Below are 18356 nucleotides of genomic sequence, written 5' to 3' on the forward strand. Positions count from 1 at the left end.
GCACCTCACATCCTTTTAATATATTATTGCAAGACCCCTGTGAGGTAGGAAAGTGCTATTATCCCCGTTTTACAGATGAGGTACCAAGGCCAAACCATTAAGTGATTTGTTCAGGGTCACACAGGAAATCTGTGGCACAGCAGGGAACTGAATCCAGCTCCTCCAAGTCACAGGCTAGCACCCTAACCACTGGACCATCTGTCTTCACATCTCTATTCAGCAAAGCACTTAAGCATAAATTTAAGTCCCATTAATTTTAATGGGTCATTTGATAGATATTTTACATTTACAGCCTAAAGGGAAGTTAGTCCAAATTCTGCATTATCTTAATCCTGTAACAGCATTAAAATTCAGAATTACATTTGGTAAGCCATCCTCTTGTGCCTAGATATTGGGGCACAAACAAAAATTGCAAGTGTTCAGAAACCCTGGTTCAATTCAATGTTCATTTTTTTGAGGGCTGCTTATTTAAATTAGCTAAGATATTTTCTTTGCAGGCTGCCATGTTGACATTTGCAAAGAATCATCTACCATCAGTTAGTTTTCAGTCTTCATTACAGAAAACTAGGAACACAGTATTAGCATCCATTTTTATTTTACCCAACCCCTTTTTTATACAGGTTATTTACATTATTTTACAATCAGAATTGAAATATTCAATTTTCATAGTATATTAATCCACTTTCTGTCTTATATTCAAGGTAGTTGTAGCCCTTTACATAACCATAACAAAAACTGTCTCATAACAGGACAAATTAACTTTTCTTTAGCAAAAATAAATTTTTTTACACACATACAGATAGATGGTATTTGGAACATCTACTCCGGTTGTTCATTAAGGATGCAATGCAATGCTCATTAAAGTAAATGAGTGTTGGACTGAACCTTCATTTCTCCCTATTAGACATCCATGGAGCTAATCCAAAGCCAACAGGAGTCTTTCCCTTGCCTTCAGTGGGCTATAGAACAGGCCCCATTTGAAAAATGTACTTTGAGCAAGTCTTGAAATGGTAATGTTTCTTCACACTCATATAGTATTTATTACTGGATACTGTAACAGATACAGACAAAACAGTTATTCTTTGGGTAATATTTTGATCTATTAATTTGAATAGAAGTTAGACCTTTCCAAAATCTTTTTGTAATCCATTTTTCCCCAAAAAAATTTCTCTTAGACAATCTCAAGAACAGCATTGCATCTAAGGGACACCGGTATATTAAAATGTTTTAAAGAAACAACTAACAATATTACACCCAAGATGATTAAAACAAAACTTTTAAAATGTAGTGGTGAAAATTTTACTTTTTACCATGTATGTTATTTACTTTTTATGTTTCACAAGGCTTTGATGATTAAAGTATATTAGACGGTTTCATTTTTTGAATTTACTGCACTAGTATAGTGAATGGTTTCACTGCAGGAGAATGGCTGAATGCAAGCAAAAAGCCATCTTTTCACTGAATTCGAAGTATTTATAAAATCTCTGTCAAGTTTTGTAAAACTTAAATTCTGGGCCTGAAGTACATGACATATCACTTTATATCTAAAACCAATGAAGAAACAGTGAATGTAGAATGTACACTACTTTTTCCCATTTATTCACTCTCTTCAATACTGAAAAGAACATCTGAAAAATATTTGCAGTTATTAGTGAATAGAGCAGTTGCTATATCAGTTCTTTTGACTGAAAATTACCCCCTCATATTTTAAGCATGGAACAGTCTCTTAGAAAAGCACCTGCAATCATGTCAAATAAAAATGCCAAGCTAGATGCATCTCTCTCTTGGGAGTAGTCCTTGACTTGTCTACTAAGAATAAATCACTATGAGTTTATCTTCATTTTTTAGATACCTGTTCATTCTTTTTACTGGATGAGTGGCTGTCTCATTTGTAATGGGAAACTACTATGTGAAAACAATTCTTAATTGCTGCCCTAAACTAAGTTTAACTCTACTAGAACATTGGTTCCATTACAAATGGCTCAATTTTTAAATATTTACATATCAGAATTTAAACCGATTTAACCAACCCATAGATGATTCACCCTCTGCAAAATAAGTGAACATTTTTAGTCTGTATTTTGTATTTACCAGCAATTGAATGTCATTTTAAGAAAGCAAAATCGTAGTTTGTCTTTTAGTATAAGAACTATATTAGTTTCCATGATGAAAAAGAAACTATAAGAATTCACTACCCACAAAACAGCTATTTTAAATCGTTTTAAACATTACTATAACAGATGCAGGCCTTTATAACTTTTAGCATCCTTACAATTCTCTATTGCTTTATTAGAATCCTCTAAATATTTCATTCTAAACCTTAGTGCTAACATTGGAGATTTTTTCCTGTCGTGCAGATCTCCAATCTAGAGATGTTATTCGTTTGAAAGTGTAAACTGCACCAGTGCAAACGCCGTTTTATACGTGAGTAGCTACATCAGTGCAGAAATACCTAGTGCAGGCAGACCCTGAGAAGAAAAGCCCTACTACAGAAGTATCTCTCTAGAAGAGGCTGATTCCTCAGGGCTTGTCTACAGTTAAAAGGTTGCAGTGGTGCAGCTGCACCGCTGTAGCGCTTCAGTGAAGATGCTACTTATGTCAACAGGAGGGCTCCCAAGCCCTCCCATTGACATAGTGCTGTCCACACAAGGAGTTAGGTTGGTATAACTGCATCGCTCAGAGGTGTGGATTTTCCACACCCCTAAGCGATGAAGTTATAACCAATATATGTTTCTAGTGTAGACCAAGCCTCAGTCAAGTCTCAATGTCCCATTAAGTCCAACTAATGCCGAGCTATAACACATTAGGGACTATTCTCTGACACTTAATATGCATTTGTAACTTAACAGGAAGAGAGAGAAATCTCTCAGATTGCAGGCAGTGGTATGATAAGCAGCTAATTTCATATGCAGCATAGTTCACACTATAAGTATCCATCGTTGCTACAAATCTGAGATGTAATGAACTATTTGCTGTCTGGAATGCAAAGAGGAAGAAGGCAAGCTAATTCTCAGCACTCCCAAGGGTCTGATTCAGAAGTTCCCTCTGACACATGACCTGAAATGTAGCTCTTTATACACTAAGCTATGTGGTTGTTATCTGATTCCTAGCCAATGCCTTTCCTAAATGGGAGATCTTTTCTAACCACTTCAGGCTATCAGAATCCACTTTTAAAAATGTTTAAAGACAGACAGACTGACCAAGAATGGCTACAGAAGAGCAGCAGCAATTATTTTGTGTCAAGAGAATTTTATATACATGTTTTTTGTTTTTGTTTTTTTAAACAGTACTGTTAAAAAGCAGCACCCAAAATTACAAGAACCAAAAGAATTGTCTTGCTTATTGCAGTTGACATTAGTTCGATTTACAGTTACAGGCAAAACTGTCTCTAAATGGCCCCGTTATGCTTCAGGAATGCAGCACAAAGAGTATTCAAGATGGAGCAGTGGGTTTAAGAACAAGAGTAGCAGTCTTGAGTCAATCTCCTTGCTTTGGGGAGTGAAGATAAAAGATGTTATATGAAGATAAAATGTTGTCTACAAACATGAAATTGTTACTCTTGCATGTTCAAGATCCCCAAAGTAGAAATCAGAAATTTTCACTTAATAAAAAAAAAGCTAAGCCTAAAATATCTACCCCCTTTAGTTTCACACAGCAAGTCATTGCTATTTATAGTCATGTTAAAAAAACAAGTATTATTTGTACTATAAAATCATACAAAAAATGTTCAGGACATTAAAAAAATCCTCCAACATTAACTCTTATCTGTACACCCATGAAAGCGGGTAAAACAGTAATCTGCAAATTATCAGGGGCAGGTCTAATAAAGCCTCATGCTACATTATCCTTACGCCTTCCAGTGCTGTATGGTTAGGTAACATTACATTAGTCAAATAATCTCTGTGCTACTGTCTGTACATAATGGTCCACCTTTTGGTTAACCTTAAATAGAGAGGGATGGTTTTATTTAAACACATTTTAAATAATGCACAAATAATTTAACTGCCAACAGTACTAGACACTGTTAAAGCGTAATGATTTTTCCCCACATAAGAACTCTACAATATAATCCCATTTTTATAGTACATTTTTTTACAAGGCATTTGAATTCTGCATTTACATAAACACCACTCTTTACAGTTTAATGTCATTGTTGGAAAGTTACAGTTTCAGCAGGAATTAGTTGTGTCTTTGTTTTAAAAGTTCATCTATTTGAGTCTTGTACATATTTTTCACATCTTCTAGATCCAGTCGAAGTTCTTCGGCCTCTTCTGCTTTCTCTCCATACATCTGAAGAATAGTATTGTATCTTTGATCCAAATCCTAGAATAACATGGGCTTTTGGTTATTTGGCTGTTTCCCCAATTTAAAAGCAGTGCCATATATTTGTTTTCATTATTTGTCTAACACATTGCCTATCATGCTTTAAGTATTAAAAAAGCTGAAAAGTTAAACTAATGCTAACCCATATAAACACATATTGCATTGTGTCCTGAATATCACCAAATGTGTGCTCTTGAGAACTGTGAAAGGAAGCAAATTCCAAAGGCAGGATTTTTAACTACAAAGAGCAAAGAGGTGAGGGAGTAAAATTTTCATAAATGACTCTGGCTTTAATGCCCAAGTCTCTATAGAAAATAGGCACTTTTTGCAAGTTCTCTCTGGTATATCAGATAACAGGCCCCAGACCACTAAGGGTTTTATAGAAGACCACTAAGATCTTGAAATGTAACTGAAGGCTTAAACACAGAGGTTGGCTGCTCACAGCATTCCATTCAGCAGGTGGGCAGCTGTAGTTTCTATATGAATTTCAAAGTAAAATAATCTGGAAAGGTCCGCAAATTATCATCTAATGAAAAGGCATCTACTACATGACTCAGGTCACTTTAAATTACAATATTCAATTTTAAATCTCTCTCACACCACAGATTTTACAAGCGCTTGTACACATGAAAGCCAAAAACAGTTTCAGAAGTGCTTTTCCTTCATTTTTGCGTAGTACAAAGCAGTCTGAAAATTGTGCAGTTGTTAATGTTCATAACTTACAATGAGTCAAGGAGAGAACATTCAGCAAACCATCACTAGATTTTGTTATAGGAAGAAGCTTAGTATCAAAAACTTTCTGGTTTGAAAATTTAACATGCTGCATGTATAAAAAAGAATGAATCATTTTCCAGAATGAGATAATTGCAATTCAAAAAATTTGCATCTGTGTGTTCTCTTTAAACAGAACAACAACAAAAAAGGACCCAAGAAGTTAAGTAATAAGAGTGGATTAAAAATGTGCAATATTTATTTTATTAGTTCCATGAGTATCATGATCAGACAGGATCAAACCTTTACTGTGATAGGTTATGTTTTGCTAAACTCATATGGAATACTCTAATTCTTATGCTGGCTCTCAAGACTTCCAATTCACTCAAAAATTATGAGCTCCAAGCCAGATGTTCGGAATGCTCTGAGCACAAAAATATGCATGCCTAATTTCAGTATACAATTATGTGTACAATTATGACAACTGTGTGTGCAAGTGACTATATGGCTATGAAGTGGTCGTTTACACATGCAATTATACTGATGATGTGACATATTTTAGTATTCCTGACAGTGGGCATAATTATGAAATTATGGCTCTCTCTGCATATCACAATTCCTAACTCTTAACATGGATTCTTTTATAGGTATGCACACTCACTGAACCGTATGTTTACTAGCATAACAATTTGAAAATCAATTTGGAAAGTAACTGATAATTGCCATGCAATATAGCAAAATCTGCTGACAAAATCCATCCGTCTCTAAGCTGCATCCTATGAAGTTACAAACCAATTTATCAGTTTTACTGTAAAAAGAGCACTTAATTTTCAAGTCTAAAATTGTATTACTTTGAGTTATTTTTACACTGCCTAACTTTTAATAATTCAATATACTTTGTGATTCTTACCACATTTTCAACTTTAATGAAAAGAGATTTTGTATTAAGTATCACAATGGGCATCTACAGAGTTACATATTTATTTATGAATGATTAACTTAGTAAAAAGAGTTTTCATAAATCACATGTCAATCTCTCACCTGATTTATATAAATGAAAGCCACCTACCCTTAGCTGTGCACGTAGTTTTGGTATCTCCTTCACCTTTTCTTCAAATTCATCATTTTGATTTGTTAATTTAACCAGCTCTTCTGCCATTATTGATCGAGTTCTTTCAAGGTTTCCAATTTCCAGCTAAGATAACAGGCATTTAACAGTTAGAGCTTTGTGCTGGGAGTGACATACTAAGTTACTAACTTTGACTTCCAAGATCAATCATTCTAATTTTTTTTTTAATGAAAAACAATTTATTATACAGACCTGTGATACTCAAACCTCAGTGGTTCAAGAGCCAAAATAGCTATCAACATTACCCAAAAGAGAGACAGTGCTGCAAAGAGCCACAGGAGACACATTAAAGATACACTTGCAGCTCGCAAGCCTCAGTCTGAGTATCACTGATATAGACAGTACCAAGCGGATGTCAGATTTATAAAGTAAGAAAATAATATAGTATAGGTAAGACAGTATTTGCTGTGGGGTAAGGTGTCAATTTAAAGAGCTCTTTCATACATAAAAATTGAAGCTCAAGGTTAATTTGCTAAACTGAGTACATACACCTTAAACATGAAAACACACATTATTCAAGTTTAAGACAGGTTTACAATGACACACGTTTAAGTGGTTTCTTTATTTTCCAACCTGCATGTCACATAAATTCACATTAGTATTCCTTATGCTTCAACTATGTTAAGTCTTGGGGATTTTCACTCCCAGATCAGTAGAAACTAGAAGCAATCAAATCAGGTAACACAGAGATGGACAGGGGAAGGAACGTTGATATACTGCTTTTAAAGCATCTTCAATTAAGTGCCCTATGAAACAGCATTCAACACGAACTCCTCACCTTTTTCTTCACCTTTCCCTGGAACCCTGATCAATGTTGAGATAGCCAGGTAGAGTCTACTTGATCCACCTCATCCAAAAACTAGGTAATGCATGCTTATGTCTCTTGTGATGGCCCATTATGACTTTAACAGAACTGCCTGGGGGATGAGTGGGGAGGAGTGTCCCTACATCAGTGCAAGACAAAACCATTGTTTGCACATCCAGACCCTACACAGCTATCAGTAAAATAAACTTTGTAAAACAAACCAGTAAAGTAAAATCATGTTCATCTTTCTACTTATGACACACACAATAAACTTAAAGTGATTCTCACAGTACCTGTAGGTGAGAAATCTCTCCTTCCTTCAGTTTTAACTGCGACTGCAGGTTTTCAATTATACTTGAACCTGCTCCCATCCTTACAGCATCATAAAGATTGCTCCCACTTGTAGACATTGACCCAAATGAATGATCATGAGGGTCATCCTACAAATAAAAAGTGAACCAACCACAAGATCGGACATTGAGATTATTTCACGTTTGAAGACTTTAGCACTAGAAGCAAGAGCCTACTGATTCAATACAAACAGCAAATGAAGACAGTCATCATTAGAGTCAAAAGTTTCAATGCTTCATATATATTCCTTCCAAACAAAAGCTCATTTTGAATAGCTAAACAAAGCTGCTTGCTGTCATGTCAAGTTTGCTTGCTGTCATGTCACCCTTACCACTGCCATTTGGCTAGCATAGATCTCTATATTCTCATAGATAAAGTCATCAGAAGCAACTGCCTTTGCACAGATTGCATCAAGACAGTGGCAGTGTGTCACGAGTGAGTGGTGCACTAAACTAGAATCACTGGATTAACAGTCGAGTCAACTTTAGATATAGTGTCAACTTATTTTATAAAGCACTTTGGAACGAATTACGTGAATAGCACTTCAAGTTTATATTCTCCACATTATTCTACTATATTTTTTTAAATGTGCTCTCAGGCACCCTCGTTCAAATGCTATGCAAACCTAGACATTTTGTAGGTATGTTTAAGAAAGCAAAATAGCTGAAATCACTATTTTTTCAAAGCAGTTATTAGCTAGATAAAATTAACATGCCAATAAAACTATTTGAAGACTCCAACATAATTCATTGTAAACACACAAAAGGTAGCAAAATGGTTTATCAAAAAACATCAATTGATAAATGATACATTACCTGAGAGAGGAAGGATGCCTGAAGCCCTGCCATATCAACTCCACTTATAGAGCTTGAGCGTGACAATGTTGGAGTACTCGAAACAGTTTCCACTGTTGATAAGGTAAATGACTTGCGCTCCTTTGAAAAATACAACAGCTAGTTAAGAGAAAGTGAATACAAGGAACAAAGATTGTTGAGGAAGAAGACAATAAACAGACCTTTTTGCATATAATGGGGTCTCTTTTTTCACTCCCAAATGTAGAGCACAAATTCATTTTTTCTGTATATTAACTGAAGTTTAAACAGTGAAGTGGATTTAACAGTGTCACGAGTACATCTAGCCCAAGTTCAATTCCTTAGGTCAGTGGTGGGCAACCTGCAGCCCATCAGGGTAATCTACTGGCGGCCCACGAGACACTTGTTTATATTGACCAGCCCGCAGCTCACATTGGCTGGGAACGGTTAACTGCGGCCACTGGGAGCTGCGGGCGGCCGTGCTTGCAGATGCTCCATGTAAACAAACTGTCTTGTGGCCCACCAGTGGATTACCCTGACAGGCTGCAGGTTTCCCACTACTGCCTTAGGCTTTCCTGGCTATGCAGAAACAGACGTTACTACCTAGTGCAAAGGGAAGTGGTCTTTCAGTAGCCACACTGCAGAATGCTGGCCTAAGACCACAAAAGTACATGAGCCCTAGAGACAACTAAGTGTTTCACTGAGCTCATGTGCCTCACAGAAATTACACCCTAAATAAAAAGTAGGTTCTTCCCTGGATGAAGGACAGTGAAGAGATTTTTTAAAAAGCGTTACAATGCTCAAACTCAGGATCTCTGAGGCTAAACTCTGTTACTGACGAGTTTTTCTAAATAGGCTGACATCCTCTGCAGTCAGCAACTGAATACATGTTGACTTAAGGATGAAGTAAATAACTTTGAACAGGACTTCAATTTCAGAACTGCAGCAACTAGGAGATTAACAGCGAGGACAGAGCGGTGTTAGAATATCAACTGCTGACTGGTAGTGACTGAAAGCTGTTGCCAACTGATGGGCATTTGGTAACCTACGCTAAACAAAGTGAGTCGGGGCCTATAGACCAGCATTCATATCACACAGACGCATCACAACTAGAATTAACCGGCACCTTGCTGGTAGTCTCAGCAGAGGCAAGAGTTTTTCAGTAGCCCCAGACATTGAATGTCATGCCCCTCAAGGTAAGGACAAAGGCACACTGGTGCAACAGTGTGGATCAATCTATGCTGATACTATCCCTGTTTCATTTGTTCTGTGACTAAGTAGAGGAATTATTCAGGACTGTCAATACAGTGCCTTTCACACAAGCATTGAATTCACAGGAAAAAAAAAAGATGCAGAGAAGTCCCAGACACTTAGTTTCATGCCATTACCATGCTAGATCCTCTAAATCCTTGTTTGTTGTTTATATGACATTTTAGCATTCGAGACTTGCTCGGTCATCATGTGACCCAATAAGATTTTTGAAACACATGAATTAACATTAAAGCAAATTTAAATACCTTTTCCTTTGCTGTTTCTTGTACAAAAATTACTCTCTTTTTTTCTTGTTCAACTTTCATTTTCTCCATTTCCAGTTGAGTAGCTAACAGCGTCTAGAAGGAGGAAATGTGGATTTTTAATCCCTTGCAAACTCAGAATTTTATGATGAAGCAATGCAATATTGAATTAACCAATACCTTTTCTTTCTTTGCTTCGTCAAGAGTTTTCATACACTCCTCTTTCAGGTTTTCTAATTCAACCTCATATCTATATTGAAAAAAGGGAAAAGTAATGTAATTTTATGAAAGACAATCTTCTCTTCATGTTTTTATTTTAGGTTCCCACAAAGAAAAATAATTTACTGAAACTGACAAAAGCATAATGCACAATATTTGTTTCCTATACAAATATATATCTATATTTAAGCTTAATATTTAACTGCATCAGGAACAGAATTGATCTGTATTACCAAATGGAGAACTAAAACTATTTCTCTATGATGTTAGAAAAATACCCTCACACTGATTTGTAAGTAGCATGTGGCCACTAGAATGTTTGCTAATCTTAAGAACCTCTGTTTAACCACTTGTTATATTTCCATGCAATATCCTCTTACGCTTCGTTTGTTGTGTGCATGCTGCTTTAATATTCTGGATACTTGGTCTACTATTGCATGAACCAATAATACTTACATTAACCTTAAAGCAACTTTCAATAACTTATCTTTAACTATTTCTCATACAAAAAAATAGCGTAAGCATACTACAGAAGTGGACATATGACTCCTCAAATTAACACAATTAAACTCAGAAACCAGGAGGCAAAACTATCCCAGGTGTCAGAATTTCTTAGGACCGGTAGATTGCCTGGGAAGAAACTGTAGTTGACTAGATAGGATGAAGTCTACTGAAAGATCACCAAAGTATTTTGATCCTCCCAATGTACCACCAGGATGCTGAAAAGGGAATTTCCTGATATGAACTGGAATCCCAATGCAGGAAAGCACACCTCCCCCCAGGAACAGCCCAGGGGGTTAAAAGGGAAACAAACACAGTTTGTTGGAGACATAATCAAGAGGAAGAATTTCACAAGGGTAATTCATAGTTACTTAATATTTTTGCTACTGACTTCAGGTTTGCTTCTACAATAGTGTCTGTGCCGAGGCAGAGGTGGGAGGCCTGTATTGGATGTTGGTGGAAATGCATCAGGGCAGAAGTTCAGAAGGTGGTGGCGTGGAGCCACCAAAAAGCATTAGTCTTCAAGGGACATGTTTTCTTGTTTTTCTACTATTAAAAGCAGGAATATGTTTAAGAATATAGTCGTTGCCACAGTTCAACTTCTTAGCACGCGATAACTGATTGATTTAATTTCTTTTTGGAGAAGATGTTGGATGCTTTCTAATGTCCCAATCCTGCAAGCTGCTCTGTGCAGATGGACCCTTGTGCCTGCATGGAGGCTCACGGACTGCAACTACACAAAGCAGCTTGCAAGAGTAGGGCCAAAGAGATCATCATCATGGGTGGCACATGAACCAGAGGCTGGGGGAGGCTAGCCCTCAGCCCCACCCTTTCGACCCGAGGCCCCGCCCCTTCCCCCACTGCAGCCACCGGCTCCAGCCCCAGAGCACCGGGAGGGTGGGCGGCATGCGTAGACATAGCCCCAGCCCCAGCCATGGCCAGTACTGGCTAGGGGACTGGAGGGGCGCATGCAGAGTGGGAGGAAGCAGGGGGGGCAGGGCTGGGGGCAGAGCCACATCTGGCTGTTTGGGATGGCATAGCCTCCCCAAGCCTACGGTTCCTGCCACCCATGATCATTATTTAATATTCTTGTCAAAAGCAAATAAAGTAGGTGAGAGTGACTGGTCCTGGGTGAGGTGAGAGATTTAAGGCTCAATGCATAAGAAGTGCTTCTAGGAACCCTAAGGGTACATGGATAGCCCAGAAGAGCTGAAGTGACCTGAAAGTAGCAGGTATCAAATAAAGAAAAGGATCTCTGTATGTGTCTTCCTTCATAAAACTTGGCCGGCAACACAGTCAGTATTTTATATGGTAGTTATCAAATACATACAAAAGGGCAAGTCTTCCTATTCAAACACAAAAACTTGATAGTATATTCCTTTCATTTCCATATGAAACGTGTATGAGCCAAGAACTTAACCCAATTCACCTATTGTTTTCATTTTCCAGTTTCTTGAGTCTGGCTCTCTCTGCTTCTAGCTGAGCCTGAAGGCGACTGTTTTCCTGCCTCAAGAGGCTATTCTGTGATTCAATGGAAGACACTTGAATTTTATTGGAAAGAAGTTCTTCTGTAGCAGCACGTTCTCTCTCAGCTGCTGCTGCCAGGAGGGCTTGAGATTCACCTAATTCCCAAGAAAGAGTAAATACACAATTCATTATAAAAAAACAAAACAACTGTTAGCTGACTTTTACGCCAAAATAGTCAGTCATCCAAAACTTGAGCCAACTATTTAGGTGTCGAATTGAAATGTCTGGCATATTTGCCAAATGTTTAGATGCAATTCAGATATTTTTCAAACATTATAAAGGTTTATTCTTGTACTATTTCCAGGCTTCACGAGAAATGTAGTCTTTTCAACAGCATTCAAAATATGGTAAGCAATTACATCTTGGCATTAGCCATGAGAAGCACGTAATAGCAGGGTAAAGGCCTCATTGTGGACGAGTAGATACAGCACTGTTTGAGAACTGATTGGTGGCAGTATGCCTGCCACCAAACAAGAATATACAATTGGCGGTAGAGAGGATTGCCGGGCAAGGAGGATTTGAGATTCTAGTTTTGAAGAGTACATAATTAAAGGAAACATTTACATACCCTACCTGTGGCTTTGGACATTTTATTCCATTGTCATTTTGTTCATCCAAGGGGCAACAGTTTTTCATTACAACCCTCAACGCAGCTGAAATATATTTGTTTCACAGCCTTGGACAGTCACACAGTAAATTATACTAGCTGAGCCCAGGTCATGGAATCCAAAAACCACATCTGACAATTCAAGATGTTGGTCCATTTTCACTCCTGCCCCTCTCCCATGCCCACTCCCTTTTTAAAATTCTATATATACACATACAGTGCTCTTCACTTATATAAATCACTACTACCATACCATCTCAAGTCTTTTACAAATTCAGTAAATCACGCCTCACAGCACCCTTGCAACACACCTATGTATCATCCTATATTACTGATACACATTTGAACCCAGATCGCCCATACTTTAGACATAAGTCTATGCTCTTCTCACTACATTACTGCCATCTAGTGTCTCCCCGACAGTCACACAATACATTAAAATCTACATACAAGCTAGACTTACCAAGTCTGTCAGAAAGGTTCTTTTCTAACTTTTCCCATGAAGAGGTTTGTGCTCCCAGTGTTGCTTGCAGATTTTCGATCTGCCGAAGAAGTGGCCTGGTGGCAGATGTAACACTGTGACTCAGTTCTTGGTTCCGATTCTCTGCTTCTTGGAGTCTCTGAATTATGAATTAGTTCAATGCCATTAAACCTTAACACGGCATGACCAGTTTAAGTTTTACCACAAAATTCAGCTAAAAATGTAACTACAATCCTTACATGTTCTACAATAACTACTATTAAAACTGCACTTTTTTTTTTTAATAAAGTAAAGTTAGAGGAGAATAATACATCATCAAGAGCTGGAGTGACTTTTTAGACAAGTCATTAGGAAACAGGTCTGGTGTTTAAAGTCAGACAGTAGAAGAAGATTTAATTGCCAAAGGACCCTTTTTCTGATGGTAGTGTTGTGTTAGTATATAACTGGAGTTTCCAGTATTAAGCAGAAGACAAGCCTCATCTAGCAGGCCTTAATACTTAGCTGACAGCATATTATGGTTTCAATTTTAAAAATGCCATTACTTGAGAAGAAAGAAGAGCACTCCATTCTGGGGGATTTCTCTCCCCTAATTAGTCCCTACCAAAAGTTCAAGTTTTGACTCTTTACTAACCACTTCACACCTCAACAGGATCTGCTATCAAGTTATTTCCCTCCTGGTGCTAACATATTCATTAGGCAATACTCTCTCCACAGGCCCCAGGAAGAGGCCACATTTAGACTAATCTCTGGACTATTCCTAAAAGAAAAGGATGAAAAAGTAATCCACTCTTCCAGGGAAGACAGGAAGGGATTTAAGTGTCCATTTGCTGTAAGTTTTACAGCATAATCACAACCTTAATGGCTAAATTTTGCTTCATACTAAAAAGATCCGTCATGCTTAAAAAGCTGGCATAATGATTTTCAAAGAAATATATTGGTTGAAAATCAAAGAACAACCAAAGGTTTTTCCTAACATTTGTTCCTAATGTTCTTCTGCACAAGACATGGCCTAAAAGGTATCTTGTGACCTATGAACTTTCAAGTTATTTTAGCATTTTGTATTCTCCTTTTAGAAGTCCCTCCCCTAAACAAATAACTTAACATAATCCTAGGTATGTAGTGTAGTTGTAGCCGTATCGGTCCCGGGGTGTTAAAGACACAAGTTGGGGAGATTAATATATCTTATTGGACCAATTCCTGTTGGTGAGAGACAAGCTTTTGAGCCACACAGAGCCCTTCTTCAGGTCCGGGAAAGGCACTCCCACAGTAACAACAAAATGTAAGCTGGAATGGTTTGTTTAGCATATGTAGTTAGCACATATAGTAAGGGACCATTCAAGGTAGAGTGGCTCGTTAACACCTCTGCAGTCATAGGACAAAAAGAGGGGGGTTAGTGGGTTACAGACTGTTTTAATAAACCATATATCCAGTATCTTGGTTCACATTTAGTGTCTAGCAGAGACATGAATTTAAACTCCTAGGCTCGTTTTTTTAAAGTGTTGTGCAGTTTCCTTCGAGGATGAGGACTGATAGGTCAGATATAGAGTGATCGATTTGTGAAAAGTGTCCATCCCACCGGTGATGGGGTGTTTTTCTCTCGTAGCATTTTCCTTTGAGAGTTTGAGTGCGCAGTGATTGTCTGTTTTCACCCACATACCTTATTATTTGGGCATTTAGTGCACTGAATGAGGTATACCACACGTGATAGGCATGTGTAGAATCCATGGACCTTGAAATATGTATTGTGGGGGGTGCTGATAATTGTAGTAATGGAGATACGTCTGAAGCTTTTCCATCTGTTGGTCTGGCAGGGTCTGGTGCCACTTTGAGTGGCTGTATTTTGGTCTGTCAGGCACTTGCTTCTGATGATGAGCTTGGAGAGTTGTTTGAAGGCCAGAAGTGGGGGTTCAGAAAAGACACTGGATTTATGGCTTGTTACAACAATCTGTAACCCACTAATCCTCTCTTTTTGTCCTATGACAACAGAGGTGGTAAGGGGCCACTCTACCTTGAATGGTCCCTTACAATATGTGCTAACTACGTATGCTAAACAATGTGTTCCACCTTGCATTGAGCTGTGACACTGCGATTTCCTTTCCCAGACCTGAAGAAGTGCACTGTGTGTCTCGAAAGCTTGTCTCTCTCACCAACAAACAGAGCTGGCGCTAAACATAAGCAGATTAAGCAATTGCAAGGGGCCCTTTTATTCGCTTTTTTAGTATGAGCTGGGGGGGGTGGGCAGGCGGGGAGGGAGGGAACATTCCTGCTTAGGGTCCCCAATGGGTTAGCACTGTCACTGCCAACTGAAGTTGGTCCAATAAAAGACATTACCTCATCCACCTTGTCTATCTCAGTATAATCCTTGCATTTTTTATTTTGAACCAAACGAACACGGAGCAGCTAGAAATATCAATGAAACAAATGGGGAGGGGGGGACACGGATAGCTCAGTGGTTTGAGCATTGGCCTGCTAAACCCAGGGTTGTGAGTTCAATCCCTGAGGGGGTCATTTAGGGATCTGGGGCAAAAATTGGGGATTGGTCCTGCTTTGAGCAGGGGGTTGGACTAGATGACCTCCTGAGGTCCCTTCCAACCCTGATCATTCTATGATTCTAATTGTTACTGCACCTGTTGTAATTCACTGATTTCTTGGCGCAAATAGTCCTCCTTTCTTGCTGCTTGCTGCTCGGCTCGCTGAAGTGCCAGTCTCAAGTCTGCCACCTGTATCAGCAGGAAGTAGAGAATTACTATATTTCATTAATTCTGAATGAAGAATTCAGTTTCCACTTGTCACTGCTACAGCCACGTGTATTTGCATCAGTGAATATTGTACCTGGGGCCCCAGTTTATGAGTTTTACAGATCAGCTATGCATACCCACACACAACATGTGCATAATAGTTTCACTAGTTTACCCACCCACTACTAGTTACACAGTGCCCAGTTCAAGGAAGTAACACTTAACATCATAACAAGAAAGGCACAAGCATGAACTGTGGCTTACCACCAAAATTATAATCACGAATTTAGACAAGATAAACATATTTAAAATAAAGATTACGACTTTGGACAAGTGGTTTAGTGCATTATGACATTTCTCCTCCTATGTTTTGCTCATTGTTAATTGAATTTATGACTTATCTGGTGTTCATACTATTTTCTATTTACTAGGTTACAGAACAGTCGTGCTAGATTTGTTAAGTATTTTTTTCAAGCTGTTTTTGGCAAAAGCTGTTTTTTGGAGGAATGGAGGAGAATTTTGACATCCAGCTTGCACAAAGCCTGGTTCCCTTCAGCAGAGCACATCATTCATAGCCCAAAGTGCACTCTCAAATTAGAGGAGAAAGCTTTAATCCCCAGGCTTAAAGCTCACCTGAATTGCTAAAGCCTCTTGCTGCTGGCGGGCCTCGTCTTGGGCCTTCTCCAGAGCTAATCCAAGTTCTTCCTTAGCTTTCATTTCACGACTTAATGCTGCTTCTTGTGCTTCACTATCCTTTGTAGCATTAGCTTTGTGAAGATCAGCAAGTTCCCTACAAACCAAGAATTAAAGGCACCGGAATTTTATATCATAAAATTCAAATTAAGTAGAAAAACTACAGTGATCTTCACAGTTTATACCATGTCAAGGTGACTTAACAAGTAATTTTTACTACATATTATAAACATTTCTCAGGCACCACACACAGGAGTTTCTAAGTGTAAACTTCTTGATTTTTACATGCAAGTATCCGCTTACTTGTATGCGCTGTCAAGTGCTGCTTGAACACTTCGGTTCCGTTCTTCAAGCTCCTCCATGTCGACCTGAAGTCTGCTGAGATCCTTCTCTTGTCGCTCTACCACACTGTTCAGTTGTTTAATGTTCTCTCGATGCTGCTTTTCAACCTCCTCCTTGCCATCAAGCACCTATTAGAGTGAAAAAAAATTGATAACAGTCTACCAAAATAACTGAAAAAACTCTTCAAATTTAAGATGGAGCATTTTATTAAGTCTTCCTGAGTTAAATTCCATTAAACCTGAAACGCCAGCTCCAAGACAACATTTTGCACTAGAATGGTGACAGCATACCTGTGAGTCAATACAGACACAGGCCTCTAGAGTGACATTTACTTCTAGGCACGGGCATAGACAACTGGTGGCAATCAAGTTCAGGGCCAACAGAAAGCCTTGCTGCGCACTAACGTAAGTTTCAGTGAGTGAAATATCAAGAGCCCGAATAAGACTTACTAAGACCACTGAATAGTCTTTAAATTACTTTTGATGACTGAAAGCCTAAAATGTAAGATTCCTGGAATAGAGCTTTAACTGAAGTTGAAGAAAAAAGTAAGAGGAGTATGATGCTGATGTGATGGTGCCCCCCATAAGGCTTTATGGAGATATGCTTATGAATGTATATATGACATAACTAGAATATGTTTTATGCTACATATGCCATGTAACATCTCTCTGTAAAGGTTATGATCTAATGAATCTATTAATCCTATTTGTATGCATGTGTCATTTTTGTATTCGAAGTTATGAATATTGGCTGTGTACTGACTTGATTTTTAAGTAACCTTTGTAAAGCATTTGGTCAGCTTCTTAAGGAAGGAATGTGCAAATCAAGAAGCACTTGAAGTACAATAAGAAAAGGAGTACTTGTGGCACCTTAGAGACTAACAAATTTATTTGAGCATAAGCTTTCGTGAGCTACAGCTCCAATCCACATAAGAAGTCTACTTGAGGATGTTCAAGGTAGCATGTGACCCATGGCTGCTACCTGGTAAGAAACTGTGAGTCATGCATGGACACGTGACTTGCCCAGGTGACTCCAGAACTCCATCTTGGAGCTGGACTTTGCATAGGAGAGAGGAAGGGGACTCCACCCACAAGAGAAAGTCAATTTAAGCCCATGGGAGACCCCCTCCATTTGGTCTTCAGCTGGCTAAAGAGATAGCCTCTCCACCCCCAAGGATACCGGAAAGAAACTGGAACAAAAGACAGTAACTACAGGGGGTGTGAGCGATTGCTGGACCCAGACTAGAAGGAGATTAGTCTGTAAAAGGAAGCTTACTGGAACTGGTGAGGTTTCGTCTATATTCAGTTTTATTAGACATAGACTTGCAGGTTTTATTTTATTTTGCTTGGTAATTCACTTTGTTCTGTCTGTTACTACTTGGAACCACTTAAATCCTACTTTCTGTATTTAATAAAATAACTTAACTTATTAATTAACCCAGTTAAGCCCACAGCTGTTAGGGGACGTGGTTCAGACCTGGGTCTGGGTTTGCAGCAGGCTAGCGGGTCTGAAGTCCTAAGCTGCCAGGGCAGGAAAGCAGGAGCAGAAGTTGACTTGGCACATCAGGTGGCAGCTCCCAGGGGTTTCTGTGATCCAAGCCATC

The 18356-nt window shown here is 38.5% G+C and overlaps 1 protein-coding gene across 1 annotated transcript in view; it reads right to left on the minus strand.

Moving 5' to 3' along the window:
• Positions 1-578: 578 nt before the first annotated feature.
• Positions 579-18356, minus strand: part of TMF1 (TATA element modulatory factor 1) — a 35430-nt gene continuing 17652 nt past the window's right edge. Inside the window, exons 7-17 of the mRNA XM_048857374.2 lie at positions 16715-16881; positions 16352-16508; positions 15608-15700; positions 12963-13119; positions 11795-11987; positions 9826-9895; positions 9649-9741; positions 8135-8254; positions 7262-7408; positions 6104-6229; positions 579-4323 (exon numbers count right to left, since the gene is read on the minus strand). Coding sequence (XP_048713331.1) covers positions 4180-4323; positions 6104-6229; positions 7262-7408; positions 8135-8254; positions 9649-9741; positions 9826-9895; positions 11795-11987; positions 12963-13119; positions 15608-15700; positions 16352-16508; positions 16715-16881 — 1467 coding nt within the window. The 3' untranslated portion in view covers positions 579-4179. The remainder of the gene's footprint in view (positions 4324-6103; positions 6230-7261; positions 7409-8134; positions 8255-9648; positions 9742-9825; positions 9896-11794; positions 11988-12962; positions 13120-15607; positions 15701-16351; positions 16509-16714; positions 16882-18356) is intronic.

The sequence above is a fragment of the Caretta caretta genome, chromosome 7 (genome assembly GCF_965140235.1).
Source record: "Caretta caretta isolate rCarCar2 chromosome 7, rCarCar1.hap1, whole genome shotgun sequence".
Classification (NCBI taxonomy): domain Eukaryota; kingdom Metazoa; phylum Chordata; order Testudines; family Cheloniidae; genus Caretta; species Caretta caretta.